Source organism: Lates calcarifer, linkage group LG7_1, assembly GCF_001640805.2.
Source record: "Lates calcarifer isolate ASB-BC8 linkage group LG7_1, TLL_Latcal_v3, whole genome shotgun sequence".
NCBI lineage: Eukaryota > Metazoa > Chordata > Actinopteri > Centropomidae > Lates > Lates calcarifer.
In genome coordinates this window covers 7,082,898-7,100,031 of record NC_066839.1, presented here as the reverse complement: position 1 = coordinate 7,100,031, position 17,134 = coordinate 7,082,898, and the positions used below count along the sequence as shown (strand labels likewise).

Here is a 17,134-nt window from a genome sequence, read left to right as displayed (position 1 = left end):
CCAAAATGTTACACAGTGCAAGACTAAGCATTTGGGCTGCAGAGTTGGAATAACAGAGGCACCATTCTCCCCATTACAAGTCAGTGTAGCATCAAAATGATTCAGAAGCTGTTATTTTAAGGTTAAATAGTTACATAATATTGCTTTAATTTACCTCTCACCAACACTTACTATGAACTATAAAACACTCAGTGACGGTGTCAAAAAATTTAACATTATATGCATCATAAAAGTAGACTTCATAGCTGAATACTTGTATTAGACTATGTTAGACTGTACATGTGTACCTAATACAGTGGCCTCTGAGTGTATACTGCCAATGTTGTATTCCTGCAGAAGTTGAATTTGTAGGAAACTGTGGAGGTCATTTATTTATTTATTTTTTGCTTTTAGTGTCTATCTCACCTGCAAAGGCTGGCTATGGATTAGTTGAGCTTCATGCTCATGCAAACAAATCACCTAACCACTGGTGTTGTATGCAATTTGGAGACAGACTAATCTCCTACTAGGAAAGACTTTTTGTGTTAGTGCACTGCAACTAGGGACTACTGTAAAAGAAATGAAAATCTGTTAACAATATGGTGTAAGAAATGTTCTATTTACATGGTTGTAAATAGTTCAGGTAGTATTTGTACCCAAGAAACTACTTCGTATTATCAAAAATCCACCTGCTCTAGTTAATGAGAGGTGGCTGGTAAAAGTTGTCCGTTGTGATGTGTATATTTTGTCAAACAGTCACACTGATCAAAAATGCTTTTCTGTTTGCAATGATAGGCCCTATAAAGCGCTGCTAGATAAAAGAAAAAGTGGTTGCTTTGGTAATACGTTGTAATTAGCAGGTATCTGTTGTGGTGATCTTTCTTCTTTTCTCAGACATGATAAAAGCTCTTACGCCTTCGCCTTTTTGTTTCATTTGAATCGAGCGCAGCCAATTTGCACATTAGAGATATACACAGAGTCTTTGTTGTTTTGTGGTGCTGAGTGGAGCCCAAATCTCAAGTGTTGTTTCCCTTTGCTCACAGCAATTCGGCTTTAAAGTATGATTAACATATTAAATCCCCCAAATAAACTAATTAAAGAAAATTATAGTCAGGATTGTTTGTGTGGAGGAATGAAACTTAAGCGGAACGATGCTTAATGTATTAATTAAGTGTCATAATAGTTGATAATAACAGCAAAGCATAATGACCATGCTGTGACTGAAATGGAAAAAGTCAGTATGTTAAATCAGTTAAAAGATGGTAGATAGATGATAATTGCTACTTTTCAAATTAATTTTATTATTTTTTAAAATATTCTGTACTGGACCATCTGTGCAGTACTTGTGTGTTTTCGCTAATAAATGTCCACTTAAACATTTTTTTAATGAGTAATAAAACTCCATCAGACTCACAGATAATAGTTTAATCATAATGACCCGCTTGCTACCTTGTAATTACAGCTACATAATGGTTCATCCTCTCCTCCTGCAGGTACATGATGTTGATCAACGGGAAAAATGAAGTGTTCATGATCGACAGAGACAACACAATCTTCCACATAGCAAACCTAGAGTTTCCTTTCCGGAAGGATCCACGTGTCCACTTATCAAATACTCTATTGGATGGGGTGAGTTATTGTTCTTCTCTAATACTTACATATCTGTTTACGTATTATGGCATGCTAGCTTTTCTGGAAACTTTTTGAGAATCCCAAAAGTCGACCTATTCCTCTCTTGACTGGAATTGCATGTCCCCTCCATTTCCAAGCTTGTAGCATTCCCATCCTGCCCCTGCTGCTCAGTCTTGTAGATAATTGACATCAGTTGCTGAACCTTAGGTGAAAGAAGAGTGTGTTTCAGTCTGACGGTAGAGTCTGTTGAAGACAGTTGACGAGAAAATGATCATCCATGTCCTGGAAATGGCTAACGAAATGTTTTGTGTCAGTGTTGCCTCTCTGTTCCGCACTGTGTTGTGCTGTAATGCTCAGCAGCGAGCTCCCCTGGGGTGGTGGCGGGGGGTTGGTGACTTATCCTCACCCTGGAATACCAGGCTCAGACTTTTATTGGCATGTTTGTACGGTTCAGGTCACACAGGTCCCAGCTGTCCCCAGCAGCAGGTGCACATGTATGAGTCATTATCACAGTCACTAACTGAAAACATAGACAGAGGAAATTACTGCATGTTCATATAGTTAGCTGAGATGTGATTATAAATATGTGTTTGTTATTGGTACTCCAGAACTGGAGATAACAGATAAGTTGCTTGTCATTGTTTTTGTTTGCCAGACTTTAGAAGGTTTATCTAACATAGGAAGGTGCTTCCTCTTGGCTTAACAATTGCTGATTGATGCAGGGAGTTTAGTTTCCTCACTTAGGCAGTACATCTAATTGCAGCGTATTAGTGCTCCTTTGAAGGAGGAGTGCGGATGTGTGTTTAGGTTGCTACAAGGTTTGTTTTGACTCGTATTTATTCATCTGTTAATGCCTCTGGCTCTCAGTTCAGAGAGGCTGTGTTTTGCTGTTTACGGTGAGCCCTGTAGAAGCTCAGCGGTTTTGCCTGATATGTTTCATCTATAGCCCAAAGGCACAGGTCTTTGTCTCTACGTGCTGTGTTGTCGCCACAGTTTTTAATGGGCTTTACATCAACTCAAGGTCCAATATTGGATGAATGTGAAGTGTAGATAGAATTCCTGGCGGTTTCCTTTGGTCACATTAATGCATTCATCCTCTGCTGTCTGTCTGTGCAACAGTTCAGGACACCAGATGCATAATGATGGCAGCCTCCCAGAATGACATCATTCCCTCTCTCCGACCCCCTCCTCCAGTAGCTGTGCATGCCTCCCATTCACTGCCTTTCTCCTCACCACTCATCTGCCTTTTGGCAGTTTAGTGTTGATGTTTGGTCCCTTTTGTCCTGTGAAATGTGAACTGAAATCATGTCAGCCAGAATGGATGCACATTTAAAACAATTCTTTTGGTCAAGGATTGTTAATTGTGCCACACTATGAATAGTCTTTCTGCTAAATTCCAAAAAATACACCCACTACTAGAGCTGCTAGATGTTGCATCCAATATCTGCCACTTTATTGAGGGCTGTTTAAAAATCACAATGTCTGTGGTGAAATCTAAAGTGAAGACCTTTTTTCCCACAAGATACTAGTCCCCATTAGGTAAGTTCACCTCTTGATGTGTGTCTTTGAGATTTGTTCCATCAAAGAGATATCAAAAGAGTAGTTTGGCATTTTGGCTCTCTTGCAGAGAGTTAGATGAGAAGATTGATGCCACTCTCTCACCTGACACTATACTCTCTCACCAGTTAGCTTAGCTTAACACAAAGACTATTGTCACTATAAAGTTGCTAGGACACAAGCAGTGACTGCAGGAAGTGACTGGTGCATGACTGTTTGCTTGACTAACAGGTGTCCCAGGCTGTCACATCCCCTGCCATCCCACCACAGCTCCACCCAGGCTTCCTCTGCAGGACAGCCCTGCTGAAAACTGTGGATAACGTCACAGTCACTATGTTGACATTTTCTCACAGGATATGGTTCTGACTCAAGGACTCCACATTCAAAACAGATGCATTTGTGTGGATGGCTGTTTGGTTTAGATGGAGAGAAACTGGAATCAAGTCTTTTTGTCTGCCTATAGCATATTATGGTTAGTGCAACCTTAAAGTATGTAATATTGTATCTGTCTTGATAGATGAAGTCCAACTAATATAGCGTGTGTGTACTAGAAAATTAAACATCATGATTTGAAAACTTAATTATATCAGCTCAGCAGGACTGGAGCTCACAGTGCACAGATGGAACAGCAGTAAATTGCTGTCCGAGGCCACTTTGTGAAGGAAATGAAATGGAAATGGTGCATTAATCTGTTGTGCCAGGAATGCAGTTGAACACCGCGTAATATTTATGAGACGCTCATCTGGCTCGACCACTACAGCAGAGTCCCTGGAACTCGAATAATCCTACTCTCAATATCAAGAGCTTGATCTGCAGTCTACTTGGCTGCATGACCACAATATTTTAATTCTTTTTTGCTTTTAATTATTCCGGTCACCCTGCCGTGTTCGTTTGGATCATAATGATGGGTGGATGTATGAGTGTTTCAATCTAAACTGAATCCTTGACTGACAATCATACCTGCTGCCCTTTTACCTGTCAGTTACAGCAGTAGAGAGCGGGTAATCACTTAAATATTTAATGAGGGGAAAGGTAATAAGTATAGTTCTCTAAATCTATTGTGTCACTCTCAAATGTACACCAGATAAATCATCAGAGTTGCGACCCTTCTTTCACTTACTTCAGCATCCGTGACGTTTGCGTGCTCTTCTCTGCCGTCACCGCATTGCATGGTTGTGCAACAGTTCTTTGAAAACGAATCGTGTCTGTTGGGTGTCCTGCACCACTGCTGCACCTGATTCCCGACTTGAGAGTCTTGCATAATGGATGTGCAGCGCTATTTCTGCTTCATGTTCTTCAACACACACACACACACACACACACACACCTCCCCAATTCCCTGCTATCCTTCCCATTGCCACAGGCATTTCTCTATCTGAACATACATCCTCTTGAGAGTGTTCTCCCCATAGTGTCCTATCCTGCATAACTACTTTCAAACAGGCACCACTTTCAACTTGCTATGATGTTAAGACTACTCAGATTCAGGATTTTTCTTTCTATATTTTTTTTTGGAACATCTCCTCCACTCAACCATAAATCTTTATTTCAGTAACTATGTGTCTCTTTTTTTCCACTACCTCTCCTGACCCGACTCTTGTCTTTATCTCTGCAGGAGATGATCATCGACAAGGTGAATGGTCAGCCTGTCCCCCGCTATTTGATATACGACATCATCAAATTCAATGTGAGTAGCCTTGGCTGTTTGAGAATGTATTGTCTTTTCTTGACCTGCCACTGCTGAAAATTTGCCAGATCCACAATCTCAAACAGGATAAACAAACAGCATATTGGAAGCATGCCATCAACACTGTGGTCCATCAGCAGCTCCTTCTGCCCTCCACTTTTTACTTGAACAATGTTTAACAGTAATTTTGCAGCTGTAGTCTTTCAGCAGTTGGTAGCGTTTATTTTCAGAGCAGAGTGTTGAGCTGTGCAAAAGGAAATAAAGCATTAACCTGGATTGGGATTTGCTTATCCTCAAACCTGAAAATTCAAGTTCCCGGTTGAATTCCTTCAAGGCCGCTCTGTAGCAGGCAGCAGAGCAGTGTTCATCTAAGCTCTGCGGCATTTCCACAGGAATGACAGCACTCTGTCAGTCTGCATGCTGGAGGGAAGAGCAGGACTTTGCCTGACCTCATCTGTCAAACACCGGGCTTTGCTAAAGCCTGACCTTCACCACAACACTGGGCCAAGTTTTTGTGCATGTGTCACAGAAACTGCTTATGCTGAGCTTCACTGACCTATTTTTGATAATCACTTAGAACTAAAATGTCATTGAATATTATTCTAAACCTTTAACATTCATTCCTCATTGTGGTGAAGGGTTGAGGTTAACTTTATGATCAGTCCATTACTGCGCTTTATAGTTTGGCAGCTTTAATTGCCCTGTTGCATCAGAGCGTATAAAATTTTCTCTTATATACGTGTAATAGCATGTTTCTCCACTTACATTATTTTGACTTGGCCATTTTTCCTGGAACAGCCTGAGGACAACATTACAAGGCTGTTAATTGCCAACACTTTTCCAAACTGTAAATTAATTCATCCCTTCAACCGATCTGCATGCTGCTAATGGCAACCAGGCAGGCACAGAGACAAATGAGCTTACAGTTTGCCCTTAGCGAGCCTCCACTGTCTTCCTTATAAAAACTTGATGAATACCTTGGGATGGAGGGAGGGAGGAGCAGGTGGGTAGGGTTACTTCGGCCATTATGTTTGCCTGTCACCTCCTTTTCCCCATCGATCAGAGGATCACACAAGCAAGCGGCTCAATAAAGGCTCCAGCAGTGAGGGAACATCTCTGTAAGATGCTGCAGAGGTTAGCAGCTCCACATGACCCCCCCCAAAACCATCACTAAAGCGCTGCTGTATTGATCCCTGCTGGCCATTATTAGCCTTCTCAATTATCTTTGGGGGGCTGCTCCTTGGCACTGAGGCTCCATCCTGAGACTGAGGATGGAGCTGCAGTAGGAGGGAGAAACCACCACCTGCTAGAGCCATGGCCTAACCTGACACCCTAACTTATTTGGAAAGTTGGGCGAAACACAATACTGGTATGCTTTTGATTAGAATGTAATGAGAAGTGTGTGTCCTCTTGCTGTGAAGGGCGATTAAGGTATGGGTGAAGGGTCAGACCTTACGTAGTTTTGTGGATTTTCATGGAAGTAAACAAGTCATGTCAGAACCATTAATATTCTTAGTCATCCCTCAGAGTGTTTTTATGTTGAGAGTGCTGATGTGTACAGTATCTCTCCAACCATGTAACTGATTGACCCTGACTATCACCCTGGCGCATGGAGGAAAATTTCTATTCCTGCTCTCTCTGCAAAGTATTAAAAAAAGACATTTTTAGACTTCCTGGAAAGTTGTTGCTGCTTGTCAATCACTGTCAGCTCCCCCACTGTGGGGGACTTGACAAGATGTGATGAAAACACAACAACAATTACATTTATGTCCTTAATTTTAATAATAGAAGCCTTTATCATGAAATAATAAAACTGTGGAGGTTTGAGTTTGAGATTGCCGTCTATCTCCTGACACTTTGATTGACCTCCTTATCTTTCATCTTGCCAAAATAATCACGCTTTAGGTGCAGCAATTAGACAAGATAATTGGCTCATTCAGATTAAGTGTTGTGCAGAAAGGACTGCTTATAACACAGCAGAAAGCTTATCTGTTGATGTATGGACTGTGTTACTGACATCAGCTCCATGTCAGCAGGTATATTCTGTAGCTCTGCAGGATTTCCACCCTCAGAATAGTCACCTGGGCTGCATCAAACCAATGTCAGCGTCAGTCTGATGATGCGCTGTGGCTCCTCTGCAGTCACATTTCACCAGCAGTTTGCTGTCATATGGAGTGCCTTAAAGTTAGTGCTCCTGCACTACACAAACCCCTATTCTACACGTATGGTGGTAATGACTTTCACTTAAGTAGATAAGAAGAGGTACGAGTCAGATAAACACTAGTCCTGGTGCTGAGATTTTATTGGCCTCTGGCAGCAGCTAACAGTGACTTTACGGTTTAACTTCAGTCGCTTGAATTAACTCATAAATCACAATCACTCTGGTATGACTTTCACATTTTCCACATTTTGCCTGTGATTCTGACATTAGTTGCCACCTTCATTTCCATGTTGAACATGTGGTTGAACATGTGGACACTGATTAAGGAAATAAGTGCTTATAATGGGGATAATTGTTGTAAAATGAGGCTGGGGAGGCAGTAATGTTCTCTATTTGATAACCAAATGGCCTGAAAATTCCAATGCTGGACGCTGCTTCCACTGCCTTTATTTACAGTTCACCAGTTGTTTTATTGGATGAATGATAGGAGAATAATAAAATTTGGTAATTGAAATAAAAATAGTCATTAATCTAAATTTCAAGTGTAGAAAGGTGTTTTTTCCCTCTCTCTTGCAGACTGAAGCATAGTGATCTGACAGCTCTTTGTACTTTGAACTGTACCTGAGAGGTAATCCCATCTCCGTATTAAGGTGACTCATACAGGAGCAGGAACAATAGGCCTCAGAGGCTCTTACACTTTAACTACATAGACTATTGTCATAAATTGTGGCCTATGACCTGTCAGTCTACATTTTTAGACACAAATAAACCAAAGCCAGACAGAGAGAGAGACCCCAGCGCTTAATGGTGATGGAAGATGATGAAATAAAGTTGCAGGAACTGCAGGCTGCTCTGTGTGAAAGGTTGCTCACATTATTTGGGATTTGGATTTAAAACTTTTATTCTGAGCAAAAACTTTATTATCTGTCTTTGGAACAGCCCTAAATTTGTGCCTCTGTGTTCACTAATTGATTTGACGACTAAACACCACAGGAAAAACATAGAGTAATTCTTAAATTGAAGGCATTTCTTGTCCCAATCACCATATAAGCTCTAATATTGGCTTAAAAGCTTTCTTGTGTTTCTACGATGCAAACAGATAAGCAGGATGTGTGGTGATAAACAGTTTTTCGCCAAAACAGCTTAAAAGCCTACAATGTGTTCGTTTGAAATATCCCTACGCAAGCTGCACATTAAGCTTTTGTTGACTGGTCCCTACACTGACTTTGTCACCAGCGTATACAGTAATGCCATTTATCCCAGAGTATCCAAGCTAGTCACAGAGCTTTCAGCAGTATTCCCAGCACTGCTACTGTTGTTGCGGTAACTGTCGAATTCATCCCTCAACCTCTCCAGCCTCATGCTGAAGAATTCTGATTCTGCAGCTCTCTGGTGTTTAACATTTAATGTGTGTTTATATATAGATTCTTTATGCACTCTGTTCAATTTACCCAGAAAGGGGTTATGTAACACACTGAACTGTGTCTTGTCAGACTTGACACAACCTTTTCAGTTTCGTACCACTTTTTAAGTCTTTGTTTGAACTGGGTGTCCATTAGCAATGAATTATGCCATGTTTTATTTGATAACATTTAAAGAATCTGCAAAGTGATGTATGTAAACTCAGAACTATATGTTGAGGAGAACCTGTGTCATCCATTTATTGTTACTAACTGCAGGTTGCTCTAAATCCACAAGTGACGAACTGGATTGATTGAAAGATAGATTTCTCTCCCTAAGGTTTTTAGGGCCTCACCCATTAATCTGCTAATGATATTTTGAATAAATGTTTGGCTTTAAAATGACATTAAATAGTAGAAAATGCCCATGACTGAAGCCCAAGATGAAAAATTGAAATTGGTTATTTCACACCCGACAGTCCAAAACCAAATGATTCTTCATTTACCCTCATATAAATCTAGAAACATTTTTACATTTTTTTCATTTGTTTATCTGGAACCACTAAATGTTTGACACTTTTGCTTAAAATTACACAAGTCATGAGTGCTTGGAAGTCCCTGACTGAGTGATGAAGTTGCGCCATTGGTTGGTGGAGTGTTTTTTTCCATTGGCCGTTGGTTTTTCAAAAGAATCTGCGCTAATGAGTGCAGCTCATTTCAAATTTATCGCACACTGAATGGAATATCCTTGTAAAAAAATTTACCACAATTTTGCGCACCCATACACAGTCTATTTATATACTAGCCTTGTTATAAAACAGACTGATGTAAAAACTTTAGATTTACAGTTAAATCTGTATAGTATACTGTATAGGTATGAGTAATGTTGAAGCAACAATCATTTTCTTTAAAGATTGATATCAGCCATATATTACTGTTTCTTGTCAAAAATCGTGTGGAGCAGCACAAAGAAAGAAATGACGATCACAAGCTTTAGTTTTTGGTATTCACATTGACATTGAGCTATTGAGATGTATTACCCCAGAGAACCACTGAAAAAAGGTGACAGGATGATTTCCCTGATATATTTGGTCTTTATTCCCAGTAATGTTGGATTAATAAGTTAATTAATTCATATCTGCTGTGTTTTCCTGCCGAACAGGCATGAACAGCACATGCCTTGAATCATCCACACTTACATCTTGTTCTGTCCTGATGACACAGCTGACAGATGGTGCAGAATGTGTGGGACATGATGCCAGCTGTTGGTCCAGAAGAATGCAGTGTGGTTTCTGCAGTCACCCTAAAAGAAAAACAAGTCCTCAAAGTAAATGTAAAATATTGAGAGTTAAAACTTTGTTTTGCCTGTGACCTTACTTGTAGTTGATAAATTGCCCCTTACAGAGTTGTTAGTGCTCCATCAGTCAGACAGGCTCTGAAACAAAGTCGCAGAGACCCAGCCATGGCGTACTGCTTCATTATCAGGTTGTTAGACCTAATGCATTAGCAAACAGTTGCCTACTTAGACATCCACAGTGCAACATTGGCATCCAGTTGGAGTCATAACAGGCCACCAGTATGTACTTTTTACCTGTTCTGGACAATTTTCTCAGGGCTGTAATGGACAATTATCGTCCATTATTGTCTGGTTCTGCTCGAGGTTTCTGCCTCTTAAAAGGAAGTTTTTCCTTGCCACTGTTGCCTAGTGCTTGCTCATGGTGGGATTTGTTGGGTCTCTCTCTGTAAATACCTATTTTAAAGAGTATGGTTTAGACCTGTTCTATATGAAAAGTGCCTTGAGAGGACTTTTGTTGTGATATGGCGCTATATAAATAAAATTGAATTGAATTGAATTACTGTCAACATTTTTTTTGTTTTGATAGTTCGCTTAATTAATCATCTAATCTTTCAGGCAAGACAAGAAATGTCATTAGTAAAAAGCAAAGTTCTAATATCGGTACACACAGAAGACACAGCTGTATTTTCTGTGGTTATGTATGAAAAGTGTTTGATGATGTACTCATGAGGCATTTTTATTCTACTTGCTCACATAAGACTACATATTTAAAAGAATACTCTGATCTTCTTGTCTTTTTTTGCTCAATATCTGTATGACTCACAAGACAGTACAGTTTTGTAATTGCATCTAATCTTAACTAATTATTGGTCATCCACCTCCTCATTCACTTTGAACAGAAATCGTTTTCCTCTTGAGAGCAGAGGTGGCCTTTACCAAACAGTAACAAAGCAGAATACAAATGCCCCCAAGTCACACCTTCCTGCTCAGTGACTCTTGATATCGATAAGGAAATATTGATCCATAACCCACGGGTGTAGGAACAATAAAGATGGAACTGTTTCACTATATAGAGTGTGTGTGTGTGTGTGTGTATGTATGTGTGTGTATATATTATATATATATGTGTGTGTGTGTGTGTTTTTAACTTGTTTCAACAGCAAAATGTTGGAATTTGCAAGAGATGCCAAAGGTTTGGCTGGTTCCCATATTAGACTCACAGCTTTGAAGAAAGCTTTAGATTAGAGCTGCATCAGTTAGTCAATTAATTAGTCCAGCAACATGAATTTAATCTGTCAAACAAGCAAACAAAACAAAATCCAAAACATTTGTTGATTCCAGCTTTTCAAAAGTGAGGATTTTTCTTTTATGACAGTAAACCAAATGTCTTTGTGTTTTTGGAGTGTTGGACAAAGGTCACCTTGGTCTGAGCGAAATTATAGCCAACAATTTTCAATATTTTTGGACAGTTTACAGACAAAATGACTTACCAATAACATAATTGGCAGAGATAACATGAGGAGAAATTTTCTTGAGCAATATAAATCTTCTGATGTAATTGAATGTGATTGTTGCCCATCATTATCAAATAAAAAAGAAATTAGAAAACAAAACATAAATGTTCACATTAAGATAATTTACATAAATAATAAGAATCAGGGGCCTTAAAATTGGACCCCAAGGACCTCCATGGGAAAGCTTTCCATACACTGAGCAGTCATTTCTGCATGTTTTAATTGCTGTTCTCCATTGTTTTGTAATCAAATATTATAGTTGACCGTGTCAAATACCTTTTGAAAATGAATGGGAAAGTGATCTCAGACTTTTGGAACCCACTATAGTACTTGAAAATTAGTCTGTGGTTTGAAAATGTTCATTGGTTATCTGATTTAATAGAGGCAAAGCAAAAGGAATACACCCTCTTTGCTAGATAGATTGGAGCTGAAGAAAAGTGTTTGTAGGAAGACATTTTTAAATATTTTTTCAGCTCATCATATCCAGGTGACACAGAAAATGTTTGCCAGTGATTCATTTTTTTCCTCTTTTGGCAATAAAGAAATGTCAGTTTGTTTGCTGAGTTTGAGTTTCTTTTTTCTCTCTCTGATAACTTGTGAGAAATATTAAATGTCAAATTGTTTTCATACGTTTAGTCTGTGTCCATCTGGCAGATTTTCAGGACCCCCTTCATCATTTTTTCCTTCTTCTGTCTGTGATTTTTCTCTTTTTTTGTGCTGACAAAAGTGAAACCTGTGAGTCATTATGTTTAATCATTTTGTCAATTGAGCAACACAGATATGTGGTGGTTTGACCGTGCTGCACCAGAGTGGTTTCATCACAACTCCTCTGCATCATTTAACACTTTTGAGTGGTCATGTTTGCCTGTGTTACTTGGCAGCTCTAATTTTCTACTAAGCTTCTTTATTAATAGCCAGGGGCAGGAACTCACTTTTCTCTGCCACAGTCCCAGTGGTCCAGCAGATGGGTTTTTGATGGCACCTTTGCTCTGCTTTAGTGGCCCTGTCTGTTTGAGAGACAGTCATGGCTTAGGTTGCTGTGCTTATCTGTATAGAACAACTGTGTGTAGCTAACCAGTGATGGGAGGAAGCTGTTGTCATAGTGACAGAGAAAAACTGGTTCTGCTGTGCTGTGCTCTACTGATGGCAAGGTCTTGTTGTCCATGGCCTACCGTACTGCTCACCTATGTTGCAGCTATAAGTGACAGCTCCAAGCGCAGACTTAGGGGCTAAATGTCTATGCTGAGGTTTTATAGTGCTGGTAAGGGCTGCAGCTAACAATTATTTTCATTTTCAATTTAGAATTTTTTTAGAATTGAATTTACACGTTTCTGTTGGTGTCACCAAAAAGTGAACAATTTAAGATTGAACTGTAAATATAGAATGTACGGCAGAGCTGTTGTACTGTACTGTATTGAATTGCTTTAGATTGTTCTGACTCAAAAAAGTGTCAGCCCTCTGCCTCATAACAAGTTAGATTAATAGTGTTGCCATGGCAGTGAACTGGCAGCTAAATAATCTTGGAATATCTGTAAAATATCATTCCAAAAGAGTTTGTATGTATGTATACATTTTTGTATGTATGTAAGATGTATGCTATTAATGTAATATTGGAGAAAATTATAGATAATAGAGGGTATTGTTTTTGTGTTTGTGTGCAAAATGTACACATAATTTTCATACAAGCACGTCTAAATGAGTTGCATTCCCAGGGTACATTAAGAAATGATTGAGTTTTTGTTTTTTTGTGTTTCAGGGACAGCCTGTCGGCCAGTGTGATTTCAATATCCGGCTGTTATGCATAGAAAAAGAGATCATCTCTCCCCGAATGGAAAAGATGAAGACTGGACAGATTGACAAAACCAAGGAGCCCTTCAGTGTCCGGAACAAACCCTTCTTTGACATTCATGCATCACGGAAGGTAACGCAAACAAAAGCCCCCCCTGCCCTTTACCATTTCTTCCACAGGTGTGACCCAGTCAAAACCCATTCATGCTTTTCACACAGAGATAAAGAAATACAGACCTAAAAATCTTATATACTGTATCTACAAATGACATTTGTGAGTCAGTAATGTCCCAATTACCTCCATGGAAATTGTGTTTTCCAGGTTAACAGTTCTTTGTAGCGTCCTCCAGGCAAATTTGTCCTAGGTGAGGGGCAAGAGAAAGATACTTGTGGTAGCTTTTATGGTAGGGTCAGTCTTGCCCTGATTAGAGAAACGGACCCCCTCCTGGACTCAGGCCTGAGGGAAGATATTTGCAGGCCAGTGCTTGGTAGCTTGGCGTGTACCCACAGTTGTTGCCATGTGCCACTGAGTTGGCAGGCAAAGGCAGGTTCCTTAAGGTTTTGATTCTTGCCAATAAAAGACCTCGGGGTATTAACTTATGCTACAGTTGTGGAAGCTGGCTTTTAGTTAAATCTCAGATTCAGCAGAGGGCAATGAGGAGCCCATTTTGGTTGTGGAGGAGTAGACCAGATCTTTACTCACGAAAGGGCACTGGAGGAACCTTTGGAGTTTATCCATCCATTTTCTACATGTATAATGAACTTAGGGAAGGCTTATGACCATGTCCTTCCAGATGCATTCTGGGGATGTAAAAATAGAGTTCTGGGGGTTTGTCATCAGGTCCATGTATAACTAGTGAAAATATCAAATATATTCTTGGTGGACTTGGTGGACTTTGGACTATACCAAGGTTTAACCTTGGTAGCCCTGTCCCTGACTGATGTTTATGTAGTCCCTTTTCAATGCAACTTTTCCAGAAACCTAGGAACCTTTTTAAGAACTAGAGAACTTATGTATTGACTGGAGGAACCAGGTTCTAAATGTCAGTCTTGGCCCCCAAACAATCAGCTGCTTTGTGGTTGCTTCTGGTTGTCCACAAACTATCTTGGTGTAGCTTGCAGTGTTTGGTCTCATTGATTGTTCAAACACATGCATTGAACCTTGACCCTGAATCTCCGCTGTCACCGGCTTCATTATGTCTCAATTGACAATGATTGCCTCTTCCTGCATCTTTGTCTGTCCTTGTGAATAGCCTACATGGTGAGGTATAAGTCGGTTCATGTGAAAAGATGGCAGGGGAGTAAAGCATTAAATACACCCCTGAAATAAGTAGTAATTGTGTGAGCTGGTAAGTACGTGAAAGGACATAATTTCATAGATTTTATTGGACATTGCCTTGCTCCTGGCAATGCTTTAAGTTGCCCGATAATGCCAAGAACAAATGTAAAATACATTTTTGATGTTAATTCTGTCTTTTTTCTTGACTCTTTTAGTTGCGGTGAGTATATTTTCTGCATTTCCTTTGTAGCCTTCATAATAATAAATAAATGATCATGGCTCAGGTTATAGCACTGTGCTGTTCACAGGCTGAGGACAGAGAAGCTTTTATCCTCTGAATAGCTGTTAAGCCCTCCTTTAAGCCTGCACTTGTGCCCCAATATCAGGTCTGTGGGAGGTCAGAGCACAATTAATTTGATGTTCTACTGGAGCCAAGATCAGCCAGAAATCTTGGCACTGCACATTCAGAAATGATCAAAGTATATGGAGGGGGTGAAGTTTTAGACATGCCTTTTTGTCACATGTTTTGTTCTGCCAAGACTGATATCTTGGTGTTTTTTGTACTTTGTAAAATTCCTTGTATGAATGGTTGGGTTATCTCTGATCTAACCCTGTGCTACCCACTCCTCTAAGAACCTTTATGAGAGATCACTCCCCCATCCTTTGGGGTTCATGTTGATGAAGATATTCCAGAAATGAAGTCATTGGAACTATGTCTGGTTTCTGACTGCTCTATTGTGTTGTACAGAGGCCATCTGCTCCCCATACAGTTGAATCTCTGTTGTATGGGACATTTAAAGAGGAAAACTGGAATCTGGCTCATTAATTCATAGCGGCACAACCCTCCACTGCGTGGCATATCGACCAGGAATTCCTTTTGGGGATATTTCAGTCACAGTCTGGAGTTGTATGATGGCTTTTGTCTGTTGCGAGGCTGCTGTTTTTCATCTCAGACACTTACACATTCATGTCGCAATTTCCCCACCAATTGAGATCATTTATTCTTTTTTGCTTCCTCCACTTGTCCAATTATCTTACAAAGACCCCTTTTTGTATCACAGAATTTGTACATTGGGATGACCAGATCATTTATTTTTGGAATTCCCCTTCCGTATAGGTTGAATGGACTTGGATGACAAAATATATTTTGACTAGAAGATAATTCTGAATGTAATGAAACTGTAGAGCTCAGTTGGTGGTACCTGTTCTACAGTTAACTGCATATTAGTTTTGTACCCAGGTTGCAGTAATACTTGCTTTATCTCTAAGAGATTCTGCTTCACTTACTGGTAGACTTGTTGGCATGTATCTGATGTGAACCAGGCCCCTCACTTAAATTACATACTCAAACTCGTGATTATATGTATTTTCTTTTTATGTGTGCTTTTACTGTAATCACTACATGAGAAACATACAGTATCTTAAAAAGACAATAATTTAACTTCTTGTGAATGTAAATTAATTGTTTTTCACCGTTGAATGGATTTTTCATGTCATATTTACATCAAATTTTAACACAGAAAACAAAGTGAAGAGGTGTATTGCATTGTTGTCCAGCAGAGGACTGCATAGATCTGCCAAAAGGAAATGCCAAATAGCTGCCATTAGTTTTCATGAGGAGGTGTAGAAGTGTAACTGGGATCTTTTTCTTTCATAAGATGCATCATTGATGCCAAAATGACAATCAATCAACTGTCAATTTACAACTTGGGGGCATAAACCCTGAATGGAGCTTATCATGGCTGAAATGACAGACTGCCTTTCACATTGAAACAATTTCCTGGACCACTCCTGAAAGCCTAATGGTTAAGGCGCGTACAACATGGCAACCAATCAGTTGTAAATATCTCAAAGAAGTAATGGAACAAGACGGAGCAGCTACAGCAAGCAGGGAACCGATTCCTGTTAGGAATCCTGCTGTTGTGTGCTACTTGTGCCATGGAGTTGAAATGTGGTTAGAACTCAAATAATTGCCTTTTTAATGTAGAGTCGTGTGCAAACGTTTCGGCAAATTATTTTGTTGATTTTTTGTTGTTGAAGTTAAAAGAAGTAAATACAACCTTTGCACCAAACAGACACAAATAAATTAGCCTTTCTTTAAGTAATTGTGGCAAATGCAGAAGTTTTTTCTGAACTAGTGTAGAGATTCATATTACATTTATTTAGTTTGATTGAATGATTTGGTTTTATTAAGGCATTTTAAATCTTCCATAGAAGTATCTAAAATAACCATAGTATCAAAATCCAATCATAGCCTCACGTCCTTGACAACATCTGGCTTTATTGCAGTATATTACAGTAATACTGTTCATGAAATCCTACTCACCAGTTTTATTGTCTGTTTGTTTGCAGTGTATTTAAAATGATCAGATTTTTAGTTCCAGGCTTTAAAACTATAAACATATAGAAAATCTCAAGGGGTTTTAATGATTTCTGTACCTACAATTCTTGCACATACAGCCCTACACACCCAATTCTAATGCTGCTCACGTTTCCCTCTGTTATGAGCAGCCCTTTTGGTAAGTATACTGGATGTCAGATGAGCTCCTGTATCAACTTACCTTCAAGTGCTAACAAGGAAATTAGTTTGTTTTCTCAATGTAGTGTTCCTGTATAATCATTTAAATATGATTTTGCGCTTGCTGATACTGCACAATAATTTATACACAGCATTATAAAACTTAGCATTCTCAGTCCATAGAGACTAAATTTCTCTCTGATGGTGATGGACACCGGAAAGGTAGTCAGAGAGTGTATTTGGCAGAGATCTGCAGAATTAGAAATCAAGTCAAGACTGGGTTTTTTAGTCATTTTCTTGCTCGCTGAAGGCAACAGTATTG

The 17,134-nt window shown here is 39.4% G+C and overlaps 1 protein-coding gene across 2 annotated transcripts in view; it reads left to right on the top strand.

Moving 5' to 3' along the window:
- rngtt (RNA guanylyltransferase and 5'-phosphatase) overlaps positions 1 to 17,134 on the top strand; it is an 80,083-nt gene that overhangs the window by 20,273 nt on the left and 42,676 nt on the right. For both annotated transcript variants that reach the window (XM_018661702.2, XM_018661701.2), the window contains exons 9-11: positions 1,473 to 1,608; positions 4,784 to 4,855; positions 12,984 to 13,148. In XM_018661702.2, coding sequence (XP_018517218.1) covers positions 1,473 to 1,608; positions 4,784 to 4,855; positions 12,984 to 13,148 — 373 coding nt within the window. The remainder of the gene's footprint in view (positions 1 to 1,472; positions 1,609 to 4,783; positions 4,856 to 12,983; positions 13,149 to 17,134) is intronic.